The 18,401-nt window shown below is 37.4% G+C and overlaps 2 protein-coding genes across 5 annotated transcripts in view; both read right to left on the reverse strand.

Moving 5' to 3' along the window:
* Window positions 1-14,625, reverse strand: part of LOC106083818 (putative uncharacterized protein DDB_G0289263) — a 255,441-nt gene extending 240,816 nt beyond the window's left edge. The window contains exons 1-3 of one of the 4 annotated variants that reach the window (XM_059368262.1): window positions 14,183-14,625; window positions 8,661-8,687; window positions 8,178-8,587 (exon numbers count right to left, since the gene is read on the reverse strand). In XM_059368262.1, coding sequence (XP_059224245.1) covers window positions 8,178-8,188 — 11 coding nt within the window. In that variant the 5' untranslated portion in view covers window positions 8,189-8,587; window positions 8,661-8,687; window positions 14,183-14,625. Of the gene's footprint in view, window positions 1-8,177; window positions 8,688-14,182 lie in introns of those variants that run through there. The other 3 variants (XM_059368263.1, XM_059368261.1, XM_059368260.1) reach the window with 3 other exon arrangements.
* LOC106092154 (uncharacterized) overlaps window positions 1-18,401 on the reverse strand; it is a 432,693-nt gene that overhangs the window by 325,097 nt on the left and 89,195 nt on the right. The gene's annotated exons all lie outside the window — the stretch shown is intronic.

Genomic DNA, 18,401 nt, shown 5'->3' on the forward strand with positions numbered 1-18,401 from the left:
TGACCCACTTATAGAAGATTTAAGACCCCTCTCTTTATCTTTTAAGGAAATTATTATAAGTGATGATTTTAACTCAAATCTTTTAACTGAGAGGAGTTTAATCAGCGAGTTTAATGCCATAGGTTTGTACTCTGTTATTGAAGATATTCCCACACATTATGATAGTACATGTAATACATTACTGGATTTAATCCTTGTGTCGACTCCTGAGATATATATGCGTTATGATCATTTGACGTCCTCCTTATTTTCAAAGCATAATATTATTTTTCTGTCCTATGATTTCTCAGTACAACATTATCCAGTACCGACTGAGATAAGGGCATTTAGGATTCGTTTTACCAGGAGGGATGAATGAAGGCCGAATGCTGTGTTTGAGGAGGATAAGACGTCGATCTTCACTGATGGCTCCAAGATGGAGTCAGAGACTGGATTGGGGGTGTACTACGACGCACTCAATATCGGTATGTCTCTGAGACTGCCGAACGAGTGTAAGGTCTTTCAGGCAGAGGTCTGTGCCATTCCAGGAGCCGCAAGAAAAATTCTATTATACAGCACATGGCTTCTGATTTCTGATGACTTCTGCAGGAGTTGTCTTGATAAAGATGAGAAGGGGACTACCGGGCACTTGCTTTGTTCACGTCCGGATCTGCAGGGATGCAGGCTCTCATTTCTGGGGAGAAGGTTCTTCTGCGATCTGGGTGATTTTGCGAACGCACCTCAGGTAGGTCTTCTAATATTTGTTGGGGGGGGGGGGGGGGGCGGGCTGGTTCCAACGGAGGGTGCCATAAGCTCCGGCGAAGGCACATATGTGTTTGCGTGAGGGATGGGCTTTTCACCCCTTGCTCTAGTTCTCCATTCCTCCTGTTTCTTTTATTCGTGTATAACCTTTGCATATGATTCGAGCTCTCACATCTTTTTTCTCTTCTCTTTCTTTCTAGGGTATAGCAATGGAGCAAAGTGGCCTCTGAGTGAACTCGCCTATGGTGGTCAACCCATTCGACGTAACCGTTCTGACCTTCTTAGGGCATTCCTTGAGACGTGTGTAAAACACACCCCAATAAACTACCATACTTTTACGACGTGTCTTGTTAGAAAAAAATCAGATTTTCATAGAACCCAAAAACTTGAATTTTGTGGAAACTTAATTTTTATCAGAAATTGATATTTGTTGTAAAAATAAGTCAAAGCAATACATTGAAGATTAAAGTGTTTTCATTTCACTAAAGATTATTTCATATCTATAAAGTTTATCAAATATGCACTTTCCATTTCATTTCTTTAGCTCAAATACCCATCCAAAACACACATTTGACTTATTTCAATAACATTCAAATCAATAACTAATCAAATTTTAAATCGGCATAATATCTATGTGTTGTTTCAGCCATTAGGTTTGAAGAAAACATTGAAATATTCAAGGATACGGTAATGAACATTGCATCACGAGTGCATTTCCCAGTTGTCGCTTTAAAAGGTCATTTAACTTTTCCCATAATCGAATATTTATATGAGTGAAAATATGGATATATTTTGTAATTAAGTGTAGCACGCATTTATTTCAGCATCCACATTGACATTCCTTTCCGTTGGAAACTTGCATGACTCCAAAACTAATCGAACTGTATACAGACTTTCCGCCAAATTCGTTGATTATTTATTGGATATCCAATATTGCATGCGAATCCTCTCAGTAGTGGGTATAAGCCACATAAAATTCATTGCATTGGTGGTCAACGAAACAGCCTAAAACATGTTATAGCCATCATCTACAAGTGTCTACAAGACCATACTACGAGTCACATTTCTTACACACCCGATTTGCCAAGTATTTTTTTTCGCCTTATTTCTAATTTTGGTATCTCGATTTAATTGGCAAACAAATGAAAATAAACGAAATTGCTTAAGCTGAAAGACTATTTGCCAGATGACCAAATGCGAAACTTAAAGTGATCAATTAAGACGATTGAATACTAGCTGCTACACCAGTGTAGATAGAACTACTCATTTTTGATTTGGAAAAAACGTTAGTCAGGCTATCTCATAAACTCAAGAAGGAAAAAAAATTAGGGTAAACCAAAATTGCTCTACCGATTTTCTGCACTTTTTCACAGATTGTGTAGAATGGTCATAAGAGGAATAATGGGATGTATAATTTTTCGATATCTGAAGGGAGGGGATTCATTCACTATGGGATGGGATGGTTGGACTATTTTAATCCAATTTTTGTTTGTACCAAAACACAATCCACATATAAACCGTTTGAAGAATTATGGGAATACCTAACCACCACAACTCCCAGGTCAAGCAGACAGACTGCGATAATGTAGGACTCGTACTCTAGCACGGCTCGTATTTGACTTCAAAAATTGAGGACTAGATCTGACCGCGTTACGGATAATGAATGCAGCCGCTGACAGCGGTTTCGAGAGGAGAATATCAACGAGGAGTCCGTTTGCACAAGCTCGAAATGACAAGGCGAGTTATTGGGGCCTTTAAAGAGCTAATAGCCAACATCAACGTCTGCTCCCAGGTTCGGGGTGACTGAAAACGGGTGTCGAATCTTGAAACAAGCGGCTCGATATCAAGGAATAAATATGCAACCCCACATAACTCATACGGTAACATCGATGCACCCGTAACCCGCGCCCGGAGATTGAAGCACCTTTTTTCTATATTTTTACCCCGATGGATGAGAGAGTTATCATAATCCGCATAAAAACCAAATTCTTTAATATCAGTCTTATCTATGCCCATGAACCGACAGAAGATAAGGATGGACAGACCAAGAATTATTTTGCGAGCGCCTAAATAGAACATATGAGCCCTTCCCCGCATACGACAATGAAATCGTTCTAGAAGACTTTAATGCCACGATATGAAGGTAACATATCTTTCGTTCAATCTAGCCTCCACTAGAAAATCTGAAAATCTAGCCTCCGCTAGACATTGTCCGATAATAGTCTAAGGCTAATAGACTATGTCACAGCAAACAAGTAAAAGCGTGCTAAGTTCGGCCGGGCCGAATCTTGGGAATTCTGCAAAAAATTTATACAAAATAAATTTAGTTGAAGAGCATAATTTTGTTCTACGTACCAAACTTCTGTCAAACCAGAAAAAATTAAAGTTTCTAGGAACCGAACAAGGATGATCGAGAGACCGGTTTACATGGGAGCTATATCAGGTTATGGACTAATTTGGACCGTATTTGGCACAGTTGTTGGAAGTCGTAACAGAACCCCGCATGCAAAATTTCAGCCAAATCGGACAAAAGTTGCGGCTTGTAAGGACTCAAGAAGTAAAAGAAAAAGGAAATGGAAAAACATAAGTGTGAGCGAATTGAGATGCACAGGAGTCAGAATGACGCCCAGCTGATAGTATCCGACAGAGGCGGCGAGGAGGATGCTTTGTTTGTGCCAACTACAGAGGAATCAAGATGATACGCTACAGGATGACGCTTGCTGATACACGTTCCTCATATTACACACGGCAGTAAATACAAATGATTTATATTGCAATTGAAAAGCCCCTACATACAGTATAGGACACATTTCTTTTTGGGACTAAATATGCAAAACTTTTTTATACCCTACACCACCACTGTACAGGGTATTATAACTTAGTGCATTTGTTTGTAACTCTCGGAAGGAAGAGAGATAGACCCATTGACTCAGAATCACTTTCTGATACGATTTAGCTATGTCCGTCTATCTGTCTGCCCATGTTAATTTGTGTACAAAGTACAGGTCAGAATTTCCATCCGATCGTCTTTAAATATGGCACATACATTTTTTGGCGTAGAGACGAACCATATTGTAATTGGAACAAGTAAGAAGGCGTTAAGTTCGGCCGGGCCGAACTTTGGATACCCACCACCTCGGGTATATATGTGAACCACATTTCGTCAAAATCCAGTGAAAAATGCATACCTTATACCCCATAGCAGCACTATAGATATCATCCGATTTAGATCAAATGCTTATAAATACAAGTGATTGTTCAACCGAGAGATCGGTCTATATGGCAGCTATATCCAAATCTGGACCGATCTGAGCCAAATTGAAGACAAATAACGAAGGGCCCAACACAAGTCATTGTCCCAAATTTCGGCGACATCGGACAATAAATGCGCCTTTTATGGGCCCAAAACCTTAAATCGAGAGATCGATCTATATAGCAGCTATATCCAAATCTGAACCGATCATGACCAAATAGAAGAAAGATGTCGAAGGGCCTAAGGCAAATCACTGTGCCAAATTTCAGTAAAATCGGATAAGAAATGTGGCTTTTATGAGCCTAAGACCATAAATCGGAGTATCGGTCTATATGGCAGCTATATCCAAATTTGAACCGATCTAGGCCAAATTGACGAAGGTTGTCGAAGGGCTCAACGCAACTCACTGTCCCAAATTTCAGCAAAATCGGAAAATAAATGTGGATTTTATGGGCCTAAGACCATAAATCGGAGGATCGGTCTATATGGCAGCTATATCCAAATTTGGACCGATCTGGGCCAAATTGACGAAGAATGTTGAAGGGCCTAACACAACTCACTGTGCCAAATTTCAGCAAAATCGGATAATAAATGTGGCTTTTATAGGCCTAAGACCCTAAATCGGCGGATCGGTCTATATGGCAGCTATATCCAAATTTGGACCGATCTGAGCCAAATTGACGAAGAATGTTGAAGGGCCTAACACAACTAACTGTCCCAAATTTCAGCAAAATCGGATAATAAATGTGGCTTTTATGGGCCTTAGACCCTAAATCGGCGGATCGGTCTATATGGGGGCTATATCAAGATATAGTCCGTATAGCCCATCTTCGAACTTAACCTGCTTATGGACGAAAAAAGAATCTGTGCAAAATTTCAGCTCAATATCTCAATTTTTAAAGACTGTAGCGTGATTTCAACAGACAGACGGACAGACGGACGGACATGTCTAGATCGTCTTAGATTTTTACGCTGATCAAGAATATATATACTTTATAGGGTCGGAAATGGATATTTCGATGTGTTGCAAACGGAATGACAAAATGAATATACCCCCATCCTTCGGTGGTGGGTATAAAAATGAATATACCCCCATCCTTCGGTGGTGGGTATAAAAATAGGTTCAGATATGTTCGTCCGATTTGCAATAATTATGCAATAAAATTCTCATTTGTTAAAAGATGCTTTCGAAATTTGACAGGGACAGTTTTCTTGTGACTCTCCATATTACTGGTGAATTTCAAGAAATCGGTTCAGATTTAGATATAGTTCCCGATTTTCGATATATAGCCCGATTTTCACTTCTAAAGACACTTCATTTATTGACCAATCTTTCCAAAATTTTGCATAACGCTTTTCTCTACGACTATCACAATATCTAAGGAGTTTGGTTGGAATCGCTTCAGATTAGGTATAGCCCCCATAAACATGTTCGTCTGATTTGAACCTTTATTGCAATTAAGTGGTCAATTGTTAGCCGCTTCACTCGAAATTTGGCAGCAACGTTTTTGGTACCACACTCGACATTGCTGGTGAATTACATGGAAATCAATTCAGATTTATTTAGATACACCTCCCTTATATATTTCGCCCGATTTTCCCTTCTAAAGCCACTGCAAGCACATTTATTCACCAATCTTCCTACAATTATGAACAACGCTTTTCTCGACGACTACCACGATATCTAAGGAGTCTGGGGCGAAGTATGGTTCAAATCGGTCCATAACCTGATATAGCTGTCATACAAACACATCTGGGGACTTGACTTCTTGAGCTTCTAGAGGGCGCAATTCCTATCTGATTTGGCTGAAATTTTGCAGGACGTATTTTATTCTTACTTTCAACAACTGTGTCAAATAAGGTTCAAATCGGTTCATAACCCGATATAGCCGCCATATAAACCGATCTGGGATCTTGACTTCTTGATCATCTAGAGGTCGCAATTATTATCCGATCTGCCTGAAATTTTGTTCGACAGATCCTCTCATGACCATCAACATACGTGTTTATTATGGTCTGAATCGGTCAATAGCCCGATACAGCTCCCATATAAGTCGATCTTTCTATTTTACTTCTTGAGCCCCCAAAGGGTGCAATTCTTATTCCATTTGGCTGACATTTTACACAGGTCTCTAACATATAATTTAATTGTGATCCAAACCGGACCATATCTTGATATCGCCCTAATAGCAGAGCAAATCTTTTCTTATATCCTTTTTTGCCTAAGAAGAGATGCCGGAAAAAGAACTCGACAAATGCGATCCATGGTGGAGGGTATATAAGATTCGGCCCGGCCGAACTTAGCACGCTTTTACTTGTTTCTTCTAACATCACCTTCATAAGTCTAAGCAGTCATTTTCAGCAAACAACAGACTTTTCAGCAGTCAATGTTCAGCAGACAGTGTTTGCTTTTTTCAGCAATTTTTTTCTATGAGTGTAGAATATTAAAATGTTATGCAATAAAATTATAGGAAACCAGCTATCTGCAGCAAAGGATCCTTGGCCAAAACGGGAAAAAAATTTAAGCCTGGTTTTTGTAAGGGATTTTTCGCCTTTCGCGGCCTGAACAAAATGCTGTTGAGATGACCAATTTTGGGATCCCACCAAAATATTCCCGTGCCAATTTGGTCGATTTGCGCATAATATGGTTAACACCTCAGCTACACCTACTTAATACTCCGTCTCTATCTATTCAAAAATTTCAGACTTTTTCCACATTTATTATACCCTCCACCGTATGATGGGGGTATACTAATTTCGTCATTCTGTTTGTACCACCTCGAAATATGCGTCTGAGACCCCATAAAGTATATATATTCTTGGTCGTCATGTCATCTTAAGTCTATGTAGCCATGTCCGTCGGTTTGCTCGTTCGTCTGTCTGTCGAAAGCACGCTTACTTTCGAAGGAGTGAAGCTAGCCGCTTGAAATGTTGCACAAATACTTTTTATTAGTATAGGTCGGTTGGGATTGTAAATGGGCCAAATCGGTCCATATTTTGATATAGCTGTCATATAAACCGAACTAGGATCTTGACTTCTTGAGCCTATAGAGCACGCAATTCTCATCCGATTTGAAATTTTGCATAAGGTGATTTCTTATGACTTCCAATAACTGCGCTAGGTATGGCGCAAATCGGTATTTAACCTGATATAGCTGCCATGTAAACCGATCTGTAATCTTGACTTCTTGAGCCTCTAGAGGGCACAATTCTAATCTGACTTGGAAGAAATTTTGTACAACTGCTTCTCTCATGACCTTCAACATACGTGTCTAATATGGTCTGAATCAATCAATAGCTTGATACAGCTCCCATATTAACCGATCTCCCGATTTTGCTTCTTGAGCCCCTACAAGGCGTAATTCTTATCCGAATGAACTGAAATATTACACAATGACTTCTTCAATATTCAGCATTCATTCATGGTCCGAATCGGATTATAACTTGATATAGCTCCAATAGCACAACAGTTCTTATTCAATATTCTTTGTTTGCCTGCAAAGAGATGCTGCGCATAGAACTCGACAAATGCGATCCATGCTGAAGGGTATATAAGATTCGGTCCGGCCGAACTTAGCACGCTCTTACTTGTATTTTCTTCCCTTATGGCCAATATCTGTGTTTGAAAAATACTAATAATTGCTAACAGCTACTTCGAAGCAGCCCCTCATCCAGCTCCATATCCTATTTTCAGCCCCCTGTATACAGCTTGCTGCCCTATCCCGTCAGAGGCATATGCTATACTTATCATATTCTTAATTCCGCATTTGCAATTCAATCATGGAACGCTTAAAAGTACACTTGAATCATCAACCATTCATGTATCTAACAGTGCACCGGTATTGCTGACCACAACGTAACAACCAAAACCAAAGCATAAACGATATTCTCGCCTCGATGCGAATTATGATGGTTTGAAAAATAAAATGTAAAACTGACCACGGACTAAACCAAACTTAGGAAAAGTGAAGTGGATTTTTCTTATTACATCTTACACCGCCGTTGTTATTGTTTCCATATTTATTACTTATTATCATAGGAGTATAGTGTGTACATTTATATATACTCTACTTACTTTATTTTTTACATTTCCGCATAAAAAATTCCGTAATTCATAAGAAATGAAAATTCGAACAACCAAATAGCCACTGAACAAAACCCCTAAGAAAAAAACCAAACTTACCGTTGGAACATGCAGCAAACGGCATGAAAGGTGTTATGCCAAGTCCAAAATCGAGGCACCCAACAGGCCACAGCAGCAAACGGATGATAGTTAGTAGTTGGTTGATAACACCAGCCAAGCGCCAACCGCCAGCTATGAACTTATAATGTTAATGATGATTACCGAACAGAATTAAGCAGTAAACGCAAAAACTTCCATTAAGACACTGAAATAATTCTTTACGATGCTAGAGTAGCAAGCACTTCACGTATGGATGGATAACATCACGAATTTCCACATAGGTTTGCTTTTCATAGGTTTACTTCGAGTTTTAATTTTTCATTGTAATTTCACTAAGCATCAATACTCTTTTTTTAATATGTGTTGTTGTTTTGGGTCGAACTGGATGTAATTAATGCTACCAACACCCCCTTCCACAAAAAGTAGTGTATACTTCATAAATCATTTGAAATTTGATGTTTTTATTAATAAAAGCATGCTTACGGTAGTGGTGTGAATGGTGGAGGTCTTCTACAATCAAACCAGAAAACAAAACAAAAAATTTTATATAAAACGAGATGAACAAAAGCCCATGAAAATGTTCACCAAAGGGATTTATAACTTCAACGATCAATTTGATACTACGATTAATCGTTTGCCTTATTATATTCTTAGCTTATGATAGTTTTCCCAAGCCCTAAATTTGTAAATAACGTTAGTTAAAAGCCACCTTTTCAGCTTAGAATGGCTTTCTTCAAAATTTAGTGAAAGTGTTCATTTAAACTTAACACATTGCCAGCATAGGATTTTTTTGTAGAAGTTCTTGGTTAACAGATGTGATAGATGTGATTTCAAAAAGATTTGATCTTCTGATATTTCATTTAACGCGGATGCAGGAATTGTGCTCTAAACGAAATTTTCACATATTCAAGAAACCCAGCCTTTTTCAAAAAAAAAAAAAATATATCCATGACCATGACCATGACATGGCAAAACAAGACTTTTCAAGTCTATGCAATTTTGGGATACTCTTCTTTTGGGATACTGTATCTGCGCATGTCCAAGAGTCTAAGCTCCTTTCCTCGATTCCCCAAAAACAAATTGGTGGATTAGGTTTTATTATAGGGGAATTCTGCAGTCAGTCTCAGACATTTTAGTCCATGGAGATACCACTGGAACAGTAGAAGGAAGATGTCTTCTAGTTCATACAGCTTAACTACCCAAATCATTCAACAGATCTTATAACTTTTGAATGTTCAAAATCGCTAATTCAGAAAAGACTTAAGAAGTAATAAGCCAAAGTGGACAAATTATGCTTGCTAGCGTGGGACACGCACGCACCAGATGTTCTTTATATATTTCTCGACGGCCTGCAAAAATCGTTTTTTACTAGCGTTAGTCTATCATCATTTGCGAATAGACAGTGAACAGTTATGACTGACACGGTGTGTGAGACTTCTCTTATAGCCAACAACAGCAGAGTCATAGACCTCTTTAAATTTAGATTACGCCATATAAACATGAGGAGTTACAACCCCTCAATTTTTGACCATCTGTTATTTTTTGGGCCTTATCTCTAAAATTTTTCTTACATTTTTCCACAGATTCCAGTTCGCATGCAATGTGGAAGATAGCTCCTATTCAGGCAAGCTCGTTTTCTCTACAATTCCCTGGGATATACCTGTGGCCCTTCACCCAGAATAGTTTAATTTTAACGGTTTAGTCATCTAGTAGGGAAACCGAAAGTGGATTTTGAATTCAGAAATACATTCTCCAAAGATTTAATGACTGTCGGAAGAGCTTACTTGCCGACGGTTGTTATAACATATTTCACTACTTCTCACTTGTGGGAACTTACGCTTGACATACCCTACGGTAATCTAGAGACCTTCGCGATATGCTCGGTCCTAGTTCTTTAAAATGAACCTCAACGTCCATATCGTCATCTATTCCGTGCATCACATGGTGTAGTCCTCTATGTGGCCTTTGGATCCGGCTCAGCATTGAACAGTGGGTGGATTTTTGAAGCGCCGTCCAACAGACCAAAAAGCATCATAGGTCTAACAATAAGATATATTTTTATACCCTCCACCATAAGATGGGGGGTATACTAATTTCGTCATTCTGTTTGTAACTACTCGAAATATTCGTCTGAGACCCCATAAAGTATATATATTCTTGATCGTCGTGACATTTTATGTCGATCTAGCCATGTCCGTCCGTCCGTCCGTCTGTCTGTCGAAAGCACGCTAACTTCCGAAGGAGTAAAGCTAGCCGCTTGAAATTTTGCACAAATACTTCTTATTAGTGTAGGTCGGTTCGTATTGTAAATGGGCCATATCGGTTCATGTTTTGATATAGCTTCCATATAAACCGATCTTGGGTCTTGACTTCTTGAGCCTCTAGAGTGCGCAATTCTTATCCGATTGGAATGAAATTTTGCACGACGTGTTTTGTTATTATATCCAACAACTGTGCCAAGTATGGTTGAAATCGGTCCATAACCTGATATAGCTGCCATATAAACCGATCTTGGGTCTTGACTTCTTGAGCCTCTAGCGTGCGCAATTCTTATCCGATCAGAATGAAATTTTGCACGACGTATTTTGTTATTATATCCAACAACTGTGCCAAGTATGGTTCAAATCGGTCCATAACCTGATATAGCTGCCATTTAAACCGATCTTGGGTCTTGACTTCTTGAGCCTCTAGCGTGCGCAATTCTTATCCGATCAGAATGAAATTTTGCACGACGTGTTTTGTTATGATATCCAACAACTGTGCCAAGTATGGTTCAAATCGGTCCATAACCTGATATAGCTGCCATATAAACCGATCTTGGGTCTTGACTTCTTGAGCCTCTAGTGTGCGCAATTCTTATCCGATTGAAATGAAATTTTGCACGACGTGTTTTGTTATTATATTCAACAACTGTGCCAAGTATGGTTCAAATCGGTCCATAACCTGATATAGCTGCCATATAAACCGATCTTGGGTCTTGATTTCTTGAGTCTCTAGAGGGCGCAATTCTTATCCGATTTGGCTGAAATGTTGCACGACGTGTTTTGTTATGATATCCAATAACTGTGCCAAGTATGGTTCAAATCGGTCCATAACCTGATATAGCTGCCATATAAACCGATCTTGGGTCTTGACTTCTTGAGCCTCTAGTGTGCGCAATTCTTATCCGATTGAAATGAAATTTTGCACGAAGTATTTCGTTATGATATCCAAAACTGTGCCAAATATGGTTGAAATCGGTCCATAACCTGATATAGCTGTCATATAAACAGATCTGGGGATTTGACTTCTTGAGCTTCTAGAGGGCGCAATTCCTATTCGATTTGGCTGAAATTTTGCATGACGTTTTTTATTTTTACTTTCAACAACTGTGTCAAATAAGGTTCAAATCGGTTCATAACCTGATATAGCTGCCATATAAACCGATCTGGGATCTTGACTTCTTGACCCCTAGAGGTCGCAATTATTATCCGATATGCCTGAAATTTTGTACGATGGATCCTCTCGTGACCATCAACAAACGTGTTTATTATGGTCTGAATCGGTCTATAGCCCGATACAGATCCCATATAAATCGTTCTCTCTATTTTACTTCGTCAGCCCCTATGGGCGCAATTCTTATACGAATTGGCTGAAATTTTACACAGGTCTCCAACATATAATTTAATTGTGGTCCGAACCGGACCATATCTTGATATCGTTTTAATAGCAGAGCAACTCTTTTCTTATATCCTTTTTTGCCTCAGAAGAGATGCCGGGAAAAGAACTCGACAAATGCGACCCATGGTGGAGGGTATATAAGATTCGGCCCGGCCGAACTTAGCACGCTTTTACTTGTTTTCTTTCGTGTGATTCGGTTTTCATGTACGAGTACACAGAAAAAATTAAAAATCGGGTTCAATCACGATCCAATTAATTTTTCAATTGAAACTGCTTCAATTACGTAAATGATAATATCAACAAAGTTTTTTAAAAGGTGATTAAAAATTTTTAATTAAATAATATAAATTTCAATAAAAAATGTATGCAATAAAATATTGCACATTAAATTAAAAAATTATTGAAAATTTTTGAAATTTCCAATTAATTTTTGAATCGACTCAATTAAAAAATTAATTAAATTTTTTTAAATCTTCATTTAGTAGCTGAATTTTTTGTCTAAATGAAACCAATATGTTTTGTTTTTGTTTCTATTTAGAACAGAAAGCCAAATAAAAACCCTTTCTTAAGTCTTAGGCAAAATGTGGTTGCTATTAATGCAATGGGCAGGCTATGGAGATCGCGATTTCAAAGCTAACCAAGCTTCATCAATTATATACAAAAATTTTTAAGATTCAATTAAAAAAATTATTGAGTTAATTAATTTCTTAATTGAAAATAACAAAAAAATCTACCACAATCGTAATTGAAAAATGTTCAGGTCCAATTGAAAAAAGATTAAATCAATTAATTTTTTAATTCAAAATTTCTCAATTTTCAACCACGATCGTAATTCGAAAATCCCAAATGGAGATGAAAGTACTAGTCATTACATCAACATCCTGAAAGGATGTTGAAAGGACGCCAAACTTTTTTAGCGTCCTTTAATACGGCCTCAAAAGAAGACGGCGATATGGGTACCATATTTTGCTATATATCAGAAATAGTTGTTTGTTTATATCTTTAACACAATCAGATATTTTATGTTGGGGTTAAGCACTTGTGGGCCCTCCACACCGAAGAATCCCGAAACGGACATAAATAAATAAAATTATTTTTGGGTGAGAGTAGGAACAAAACTTTACTTCGTCTACTTTTTAGGCCATATAAAATCGGCTTTAAAAAAGTTTCGTGTGAGAATTCTAAACCATTTTAGGGTTTGCTCTGCTGATCTTGTTTCTAACTCCTTACATGAGCTCTTGTACTTTGTTATCGGTTCTAGGCGATTAAAATTAATCAAATTTGTTGATCGCCCTCAGGGTTCATTACTTAGACAGAATTTCCTCAACATTCTCTCAATTTCTCCTATTCGTTGCACTATAAATTGGTTTAGATATTAGTCCGGGATAAGAGAAACGTTAACTCCTCCTGCTAAAAAAGAAACATATTTAAACCTTGGAAGCGTTTTAACAATGGTGAAGATTTAGGAACTACACCTTTACACCCCCATGATTTTTGAATAAAACAAATTCCTACTTCTCTTGCCATCAGAAGGGCCTTTAGAGTCGCCGGTGCGTAAAGATTTGTTTGCAGCAACCGAATCATGGTCAGGGTTCAGATCTTCCACTACGTTTTGATAACCCACTTTAAAGCCCAATCCAAGCCTACGTCCGGATTAAATATAATTTAAAATTTGAGCTGCAATTTCATCTGAAATCGAAACACCGTTGCAAAGGAGCTTCTGAAACACTGATAGAAAAAGTCAATGAAAAACTGTATCCAACTATACAGTTATCAAGCCTACACTTGCTACAGCAGAAGGTTATAGGATATAATTTGACTGCTTATTAATATAGCTCCTAAACAGACCGATATTTTAAATTTGCTTTAAAAAAGGAAAACGATAAAAATACTACGTAGACCTTCGTTCGTGTTGGTATTAGAGGTCCTTCGAATACACAATTTCGGCAACTGGAATACAAATTCAGGCTTCCAAAGGCTCAAGAAGACAAATTGGGGGATCGCTTTTTATGAGTATATATCTACATCATATAGACTGAGGCACTTTCCTACGACCTATTAACATCAATAAGAAGTATAAAATATAATTCGACTTTTTTTAACTTCTAATGCGAATTTTAAAGGTCATGGAAGACAAGAAACCACACCATTGTAGTTGTCAAATTATTAAATATAATTTATCACAGCATCAAATTCACCATAAATGACAAAAAAAGTTTGCATCTTAAATCTTTTGTTTTTAGTTTCAAAATCAAACCCATTTTAGATTAAGTCCATCTTTAAATTTATCCTTTTGTGCAGGTGGGTTATAGAGGCAACATTACATCCTGATTGTGTTCTCTTACACTATTGCTTAACACTGATTCAGATGCACCTTCATATGTTTGTGAGTTGGTTTTGTTTACATTTAACTTTGAGGTTCACTGTAATTATTCTGTAGGGAACAATGCCTGGCTTCGTTTGTTTAGCTTTTTATTTTTGCTTTGTTTTGTCAAAAACACTTTTAATTGTGCTATGGAAGTTAACTAAATAAAATTAATTTTTCTTGACTTTTCCTTCCTTTTTCGTTGTTGTTTTGTTAAAACTTAAATTGTGTCACTTCATTTTGTTTATGTGCGAACGATTGAGACGGTGTGTTTTTTAACTATTTCAACTTTTATTCACATCGAACAATTGCAGATGACTTCTTGGAAATCACAATGCACGAATGCACGTTGCACAATGCAAAACAGCCAATGACGCGTTTATGTTTGGGTCCACGTGCGCTCCTAACAATGTTCACCAAACGTTTGAGCTGTGGTTGGCGCATTACTCAAAAGAAATGCAAAAGAAATTGATCACCGTCTGACTACGCCAGCTTGTTTAGTGGTGGTGCTGGAAAGACAACCTGCCAGCAATAGTAACATCACAACATGTTGTTGAGATCTTGTTGTGGTTTGTTTGACTCGCTTTTGTTTACCTTTTCGAAGCCGCTAATTCTCAAGATAATACAAACATTGACGTACGAATACAGCTGTTGGGTGGGGTCTTAACTTTCCATAGAAATTAATTGCGATTCTGTATTTCGTCTCTCGGTTTTCATAAAAATTATTAGAATAAAGTTATGATATAAGCAAGTTAAAACGCACCTCGAGTATATAAATTTGTATGGATGAAAAAATTTAAAAATCGTTTAGTAAAAACGAAATGTACAAAAAATTCTAAGAAAATTCTCTCAAGAAACCAGGATCCAAAATCAATCCGCCCCTCTCGACTTGGAAAAAGCTATTATTTCTAGCATTTATTATTTTTTTTTTTGGCAAAGGCGTACATATACATTTTTAAGTCGAGAGGCGCGGATTAGGATTTTATTTTAGATACATGGTTTCTTCAGAGAAATTTCTTAGAATTATATATAGTTTACGTTTTTGCTTAACGATTAAAAAGAAAAAAATCGAAATACTTATATTAACGACATTTCGTCAAAATCCGCTAAAAAAATCCACCATTTATGATCGCATAGCAGCTATATTGAAATATGATTCGATCTGGACCAAACTCGGTACGGACGTTGAGTGGTGTAACACAAGTTACTGTTCCAAATTTCACCGAAAGCTCGGGCAATAAGTGGTCCTGTAAGGATTCAAGAACCTACATCGGGAGATCGGTATATATAGGAAAGATCTGAACCACACTCATCGTTGTGTGTGGCAACTACTGTATCAAAATATTGACCAATTATTTTAAAAATGTTCATAAAAATATTTTTTTTTTCAGAATTAATATAGTAAAAATAATATGTGCATCATATTATTTGGGTGCTTACGCATAAATTTTTTACAATTGTTTATTAAAAATTATAAACCCTTCAAAATGCAGCGGGAAGCAACTGAAGTAGAATCTCTTGAAAATCATACAATCACAAATAACACATAAAATAATATACGGCCCTAAGTCTCAGGCCAGAAAAAAGTGCTAAGCATCCCCGGAGATAAAACCAAACTAAGCATAGGAACATGGAAAGTGAGAAGCATCTTTTAGCTTGTAATACTGGATAACACAAGCGATATGAAGGTTAGGTTAAGTTAGTTGAAAAAGAGGGTGCGGATATTAAACCGTCCCATGCCACTATGGACATTCACCTAAGCCAGTAATCGTCTTATTGTGCGCTCTGAATACTAAAAAAGTAACCTCAAAAAGAAAATCTAAGTTAGGAATTTCATGCTACTTACAGAATTCTAAGTTGTTTTCCATGCCACGCCCTAAGTTGGTTCATATCTGGTATTGTGTCCCCACCTAAGTGCCGGTATCTATTAGACGCGGAAGCTGGGCAATGACATAGGAAATGCTCCAACGTCTCATCATGTGGGGAATTGGCGTCTCAAAATACAAAGTTGTACCATTCCGGAAATCAGAATGGGAATAATTTAGCCTCATATGTAACTGAATATATTCCAATATGGTGTTAAGATAATTAAAATATCTGGCAAACCGATTGATTTAAACGCTATACGGGCTCCCATGAGTGATAGTGCTAAGGATGAAATAGAGCAATTTATAGCGACGTGGATAAATTATTGAAGATTACAAAACCACACTACATTACAAAATTTTGATGCAAAAGTCGGACGTGAAGAAACCCCCGAAATCACACGGATATTTTGATTAGGTCATCGCAATAAAATAGGAGTCAGATAAGGTCGATTTTGACTCACCACTAACACTCTATTTAACCTCCATCCTAAATGACTCTACACATGGAAATCGCCACAGGATAAGAACAACCTGGTTAGAAATTAAATTGACGATACTCTTCTTGCGTGCCTAAATGCTCTACATACTCAAGGGCTGACGTTTCCTGAGATCATAACCTTCTTTTATGCCAAATACCTTCTTATAATATTTTGGGAACCGTAACATCTCGAAAAGAAAATACATGGATGACAGATCAAAAAAGTAACCACGAAAAAGAAAATCTAAGTTAGGAATTCGGTGCTACTTACAAAGTTCTTAAATGTTTTCGCAGCCACGCCACTAAGTTGGTTCATGTCTGGTATTGTGTCCCCACTCAAGTACCGGTGTCTTTTAGCCGCGATTTTGCGTATGTGAGCTGTGATCACAAGCTATACTGACCTCCGTCTCACCTCCTTTCAGTAATAGCCTCTTATATAGAAGTAATATAAATTGCAATTGGAGGCCACCGTAGCGCAAAGTTTAGCATGTCCGTCTATAACACTCAACTCATGGGTTCAAATCCTGGCAAGAACATCAGAAAAAAATTCAGCGGTGGTCATACCCTCCTAATGCTGGCGACATTTGTGAGGTACTATGTCATGCATAGAAGCCATGTAAAAACTTCCCCCCAAAGAGGTGTCGCACTTCGGCACGCCGTTTTTACTCGACTATAAAAAGGATGCCCCTTATCATTGAGCTTAAATTGATTTATGAGAAGTTTGCCCCTGTTCCTTAATGGACAAATTTGTATTTGCAATATCAATGCAAGGACCGATTAACCCCAAATTTAATAAAGTTAGTTGGAAATCATAAGAGAAATCGTTATACAAAATTTTAGGCTAATCGGATGAAAATTGCGCCCCCTTTAGGCTCTAGAAGATAACTTTGCCGATAGTATCGATAAGGAAAATATCAATCGATATTCAGCCAAAAACTAAAAATATGGATGCCATCGATATTTTGCTAGCTTTACTGCAAATTCTGCACGACGATTTCAATTTCTTCAAAAGTTAAAGGAAGCAGCTGGAAATTTCTCAAAAAAGACCCCAAAGTTTCTACAATATTTGGAGATAATAATATTGCCGTATACAAAATTGCGGAAAACAAAAAGCTTCGCGAAGATAATAATTAAACATTGTTTAAAGACGAGAAATATATCATATCAGAAGGACAATTACAGAATGAATTAGAGTTGGCAACTAAATCTATGAAAGACAAAAAGCAACGGGCCATTATGGAATTACTTGCCTTGATGAGGCTTATATTCAGACCATTTAATCAAATCTATGAGACAGGCCAATACCGTCAATATTGATTGGAATCGACACTTAGAACAATACCGAAGAAAAACAATTCCAAGATATGTTGTGATTATAGGCTAATTACGATTTGGACCGTACTTAGTGGTCCATAGGAATACACCAAGACAGCAACTTTTTTCAGACAAGAGACTATCATGTTTTTGATGTAGAATGTCCTCAGAATTTGTACTATTTCCATTTTTACCGCTTTCGAGTATTTGAATAGGTTTTACGAACTCAATTTGTATTACAATATTTTATTTATTCGTTTAAAAAATATTTTATAATGGCTTCAATATTTTAAGTACAAAGCTCAACAACACTTCTGGCGCGATAACAAGAAACACAAATGTGACGCCGTTTCCTTTGTCTGGTATTGAATTGATACCAAATGGTATTAAAAATCTTTACCAATGACACGAACAAAATAATACCAGGTGGTATTGGCAAAATACCGTAATTTTTCTATCAGTGTAGTCATAACAGAACATTTGGTGCAAACTTTTAGCCAAATCGGGCAAAAATCTCGGCTTCCTGGGCTTTAAGGTGT

This window comes from Stomoxys calcitrans, chromosome 4 (assembly GCF_963082655.1).
Source record: "Stomoxys calcitrans chromosome 4, idStoCalc2.1, whole genome shotgun sequence".
Taxonomy (NCBI): Eukaryota; Metazoa; Arthropoda; class Insecta; order Diptera; family Muscidae; genus Stomoxys; species Stomoxys calcitrans.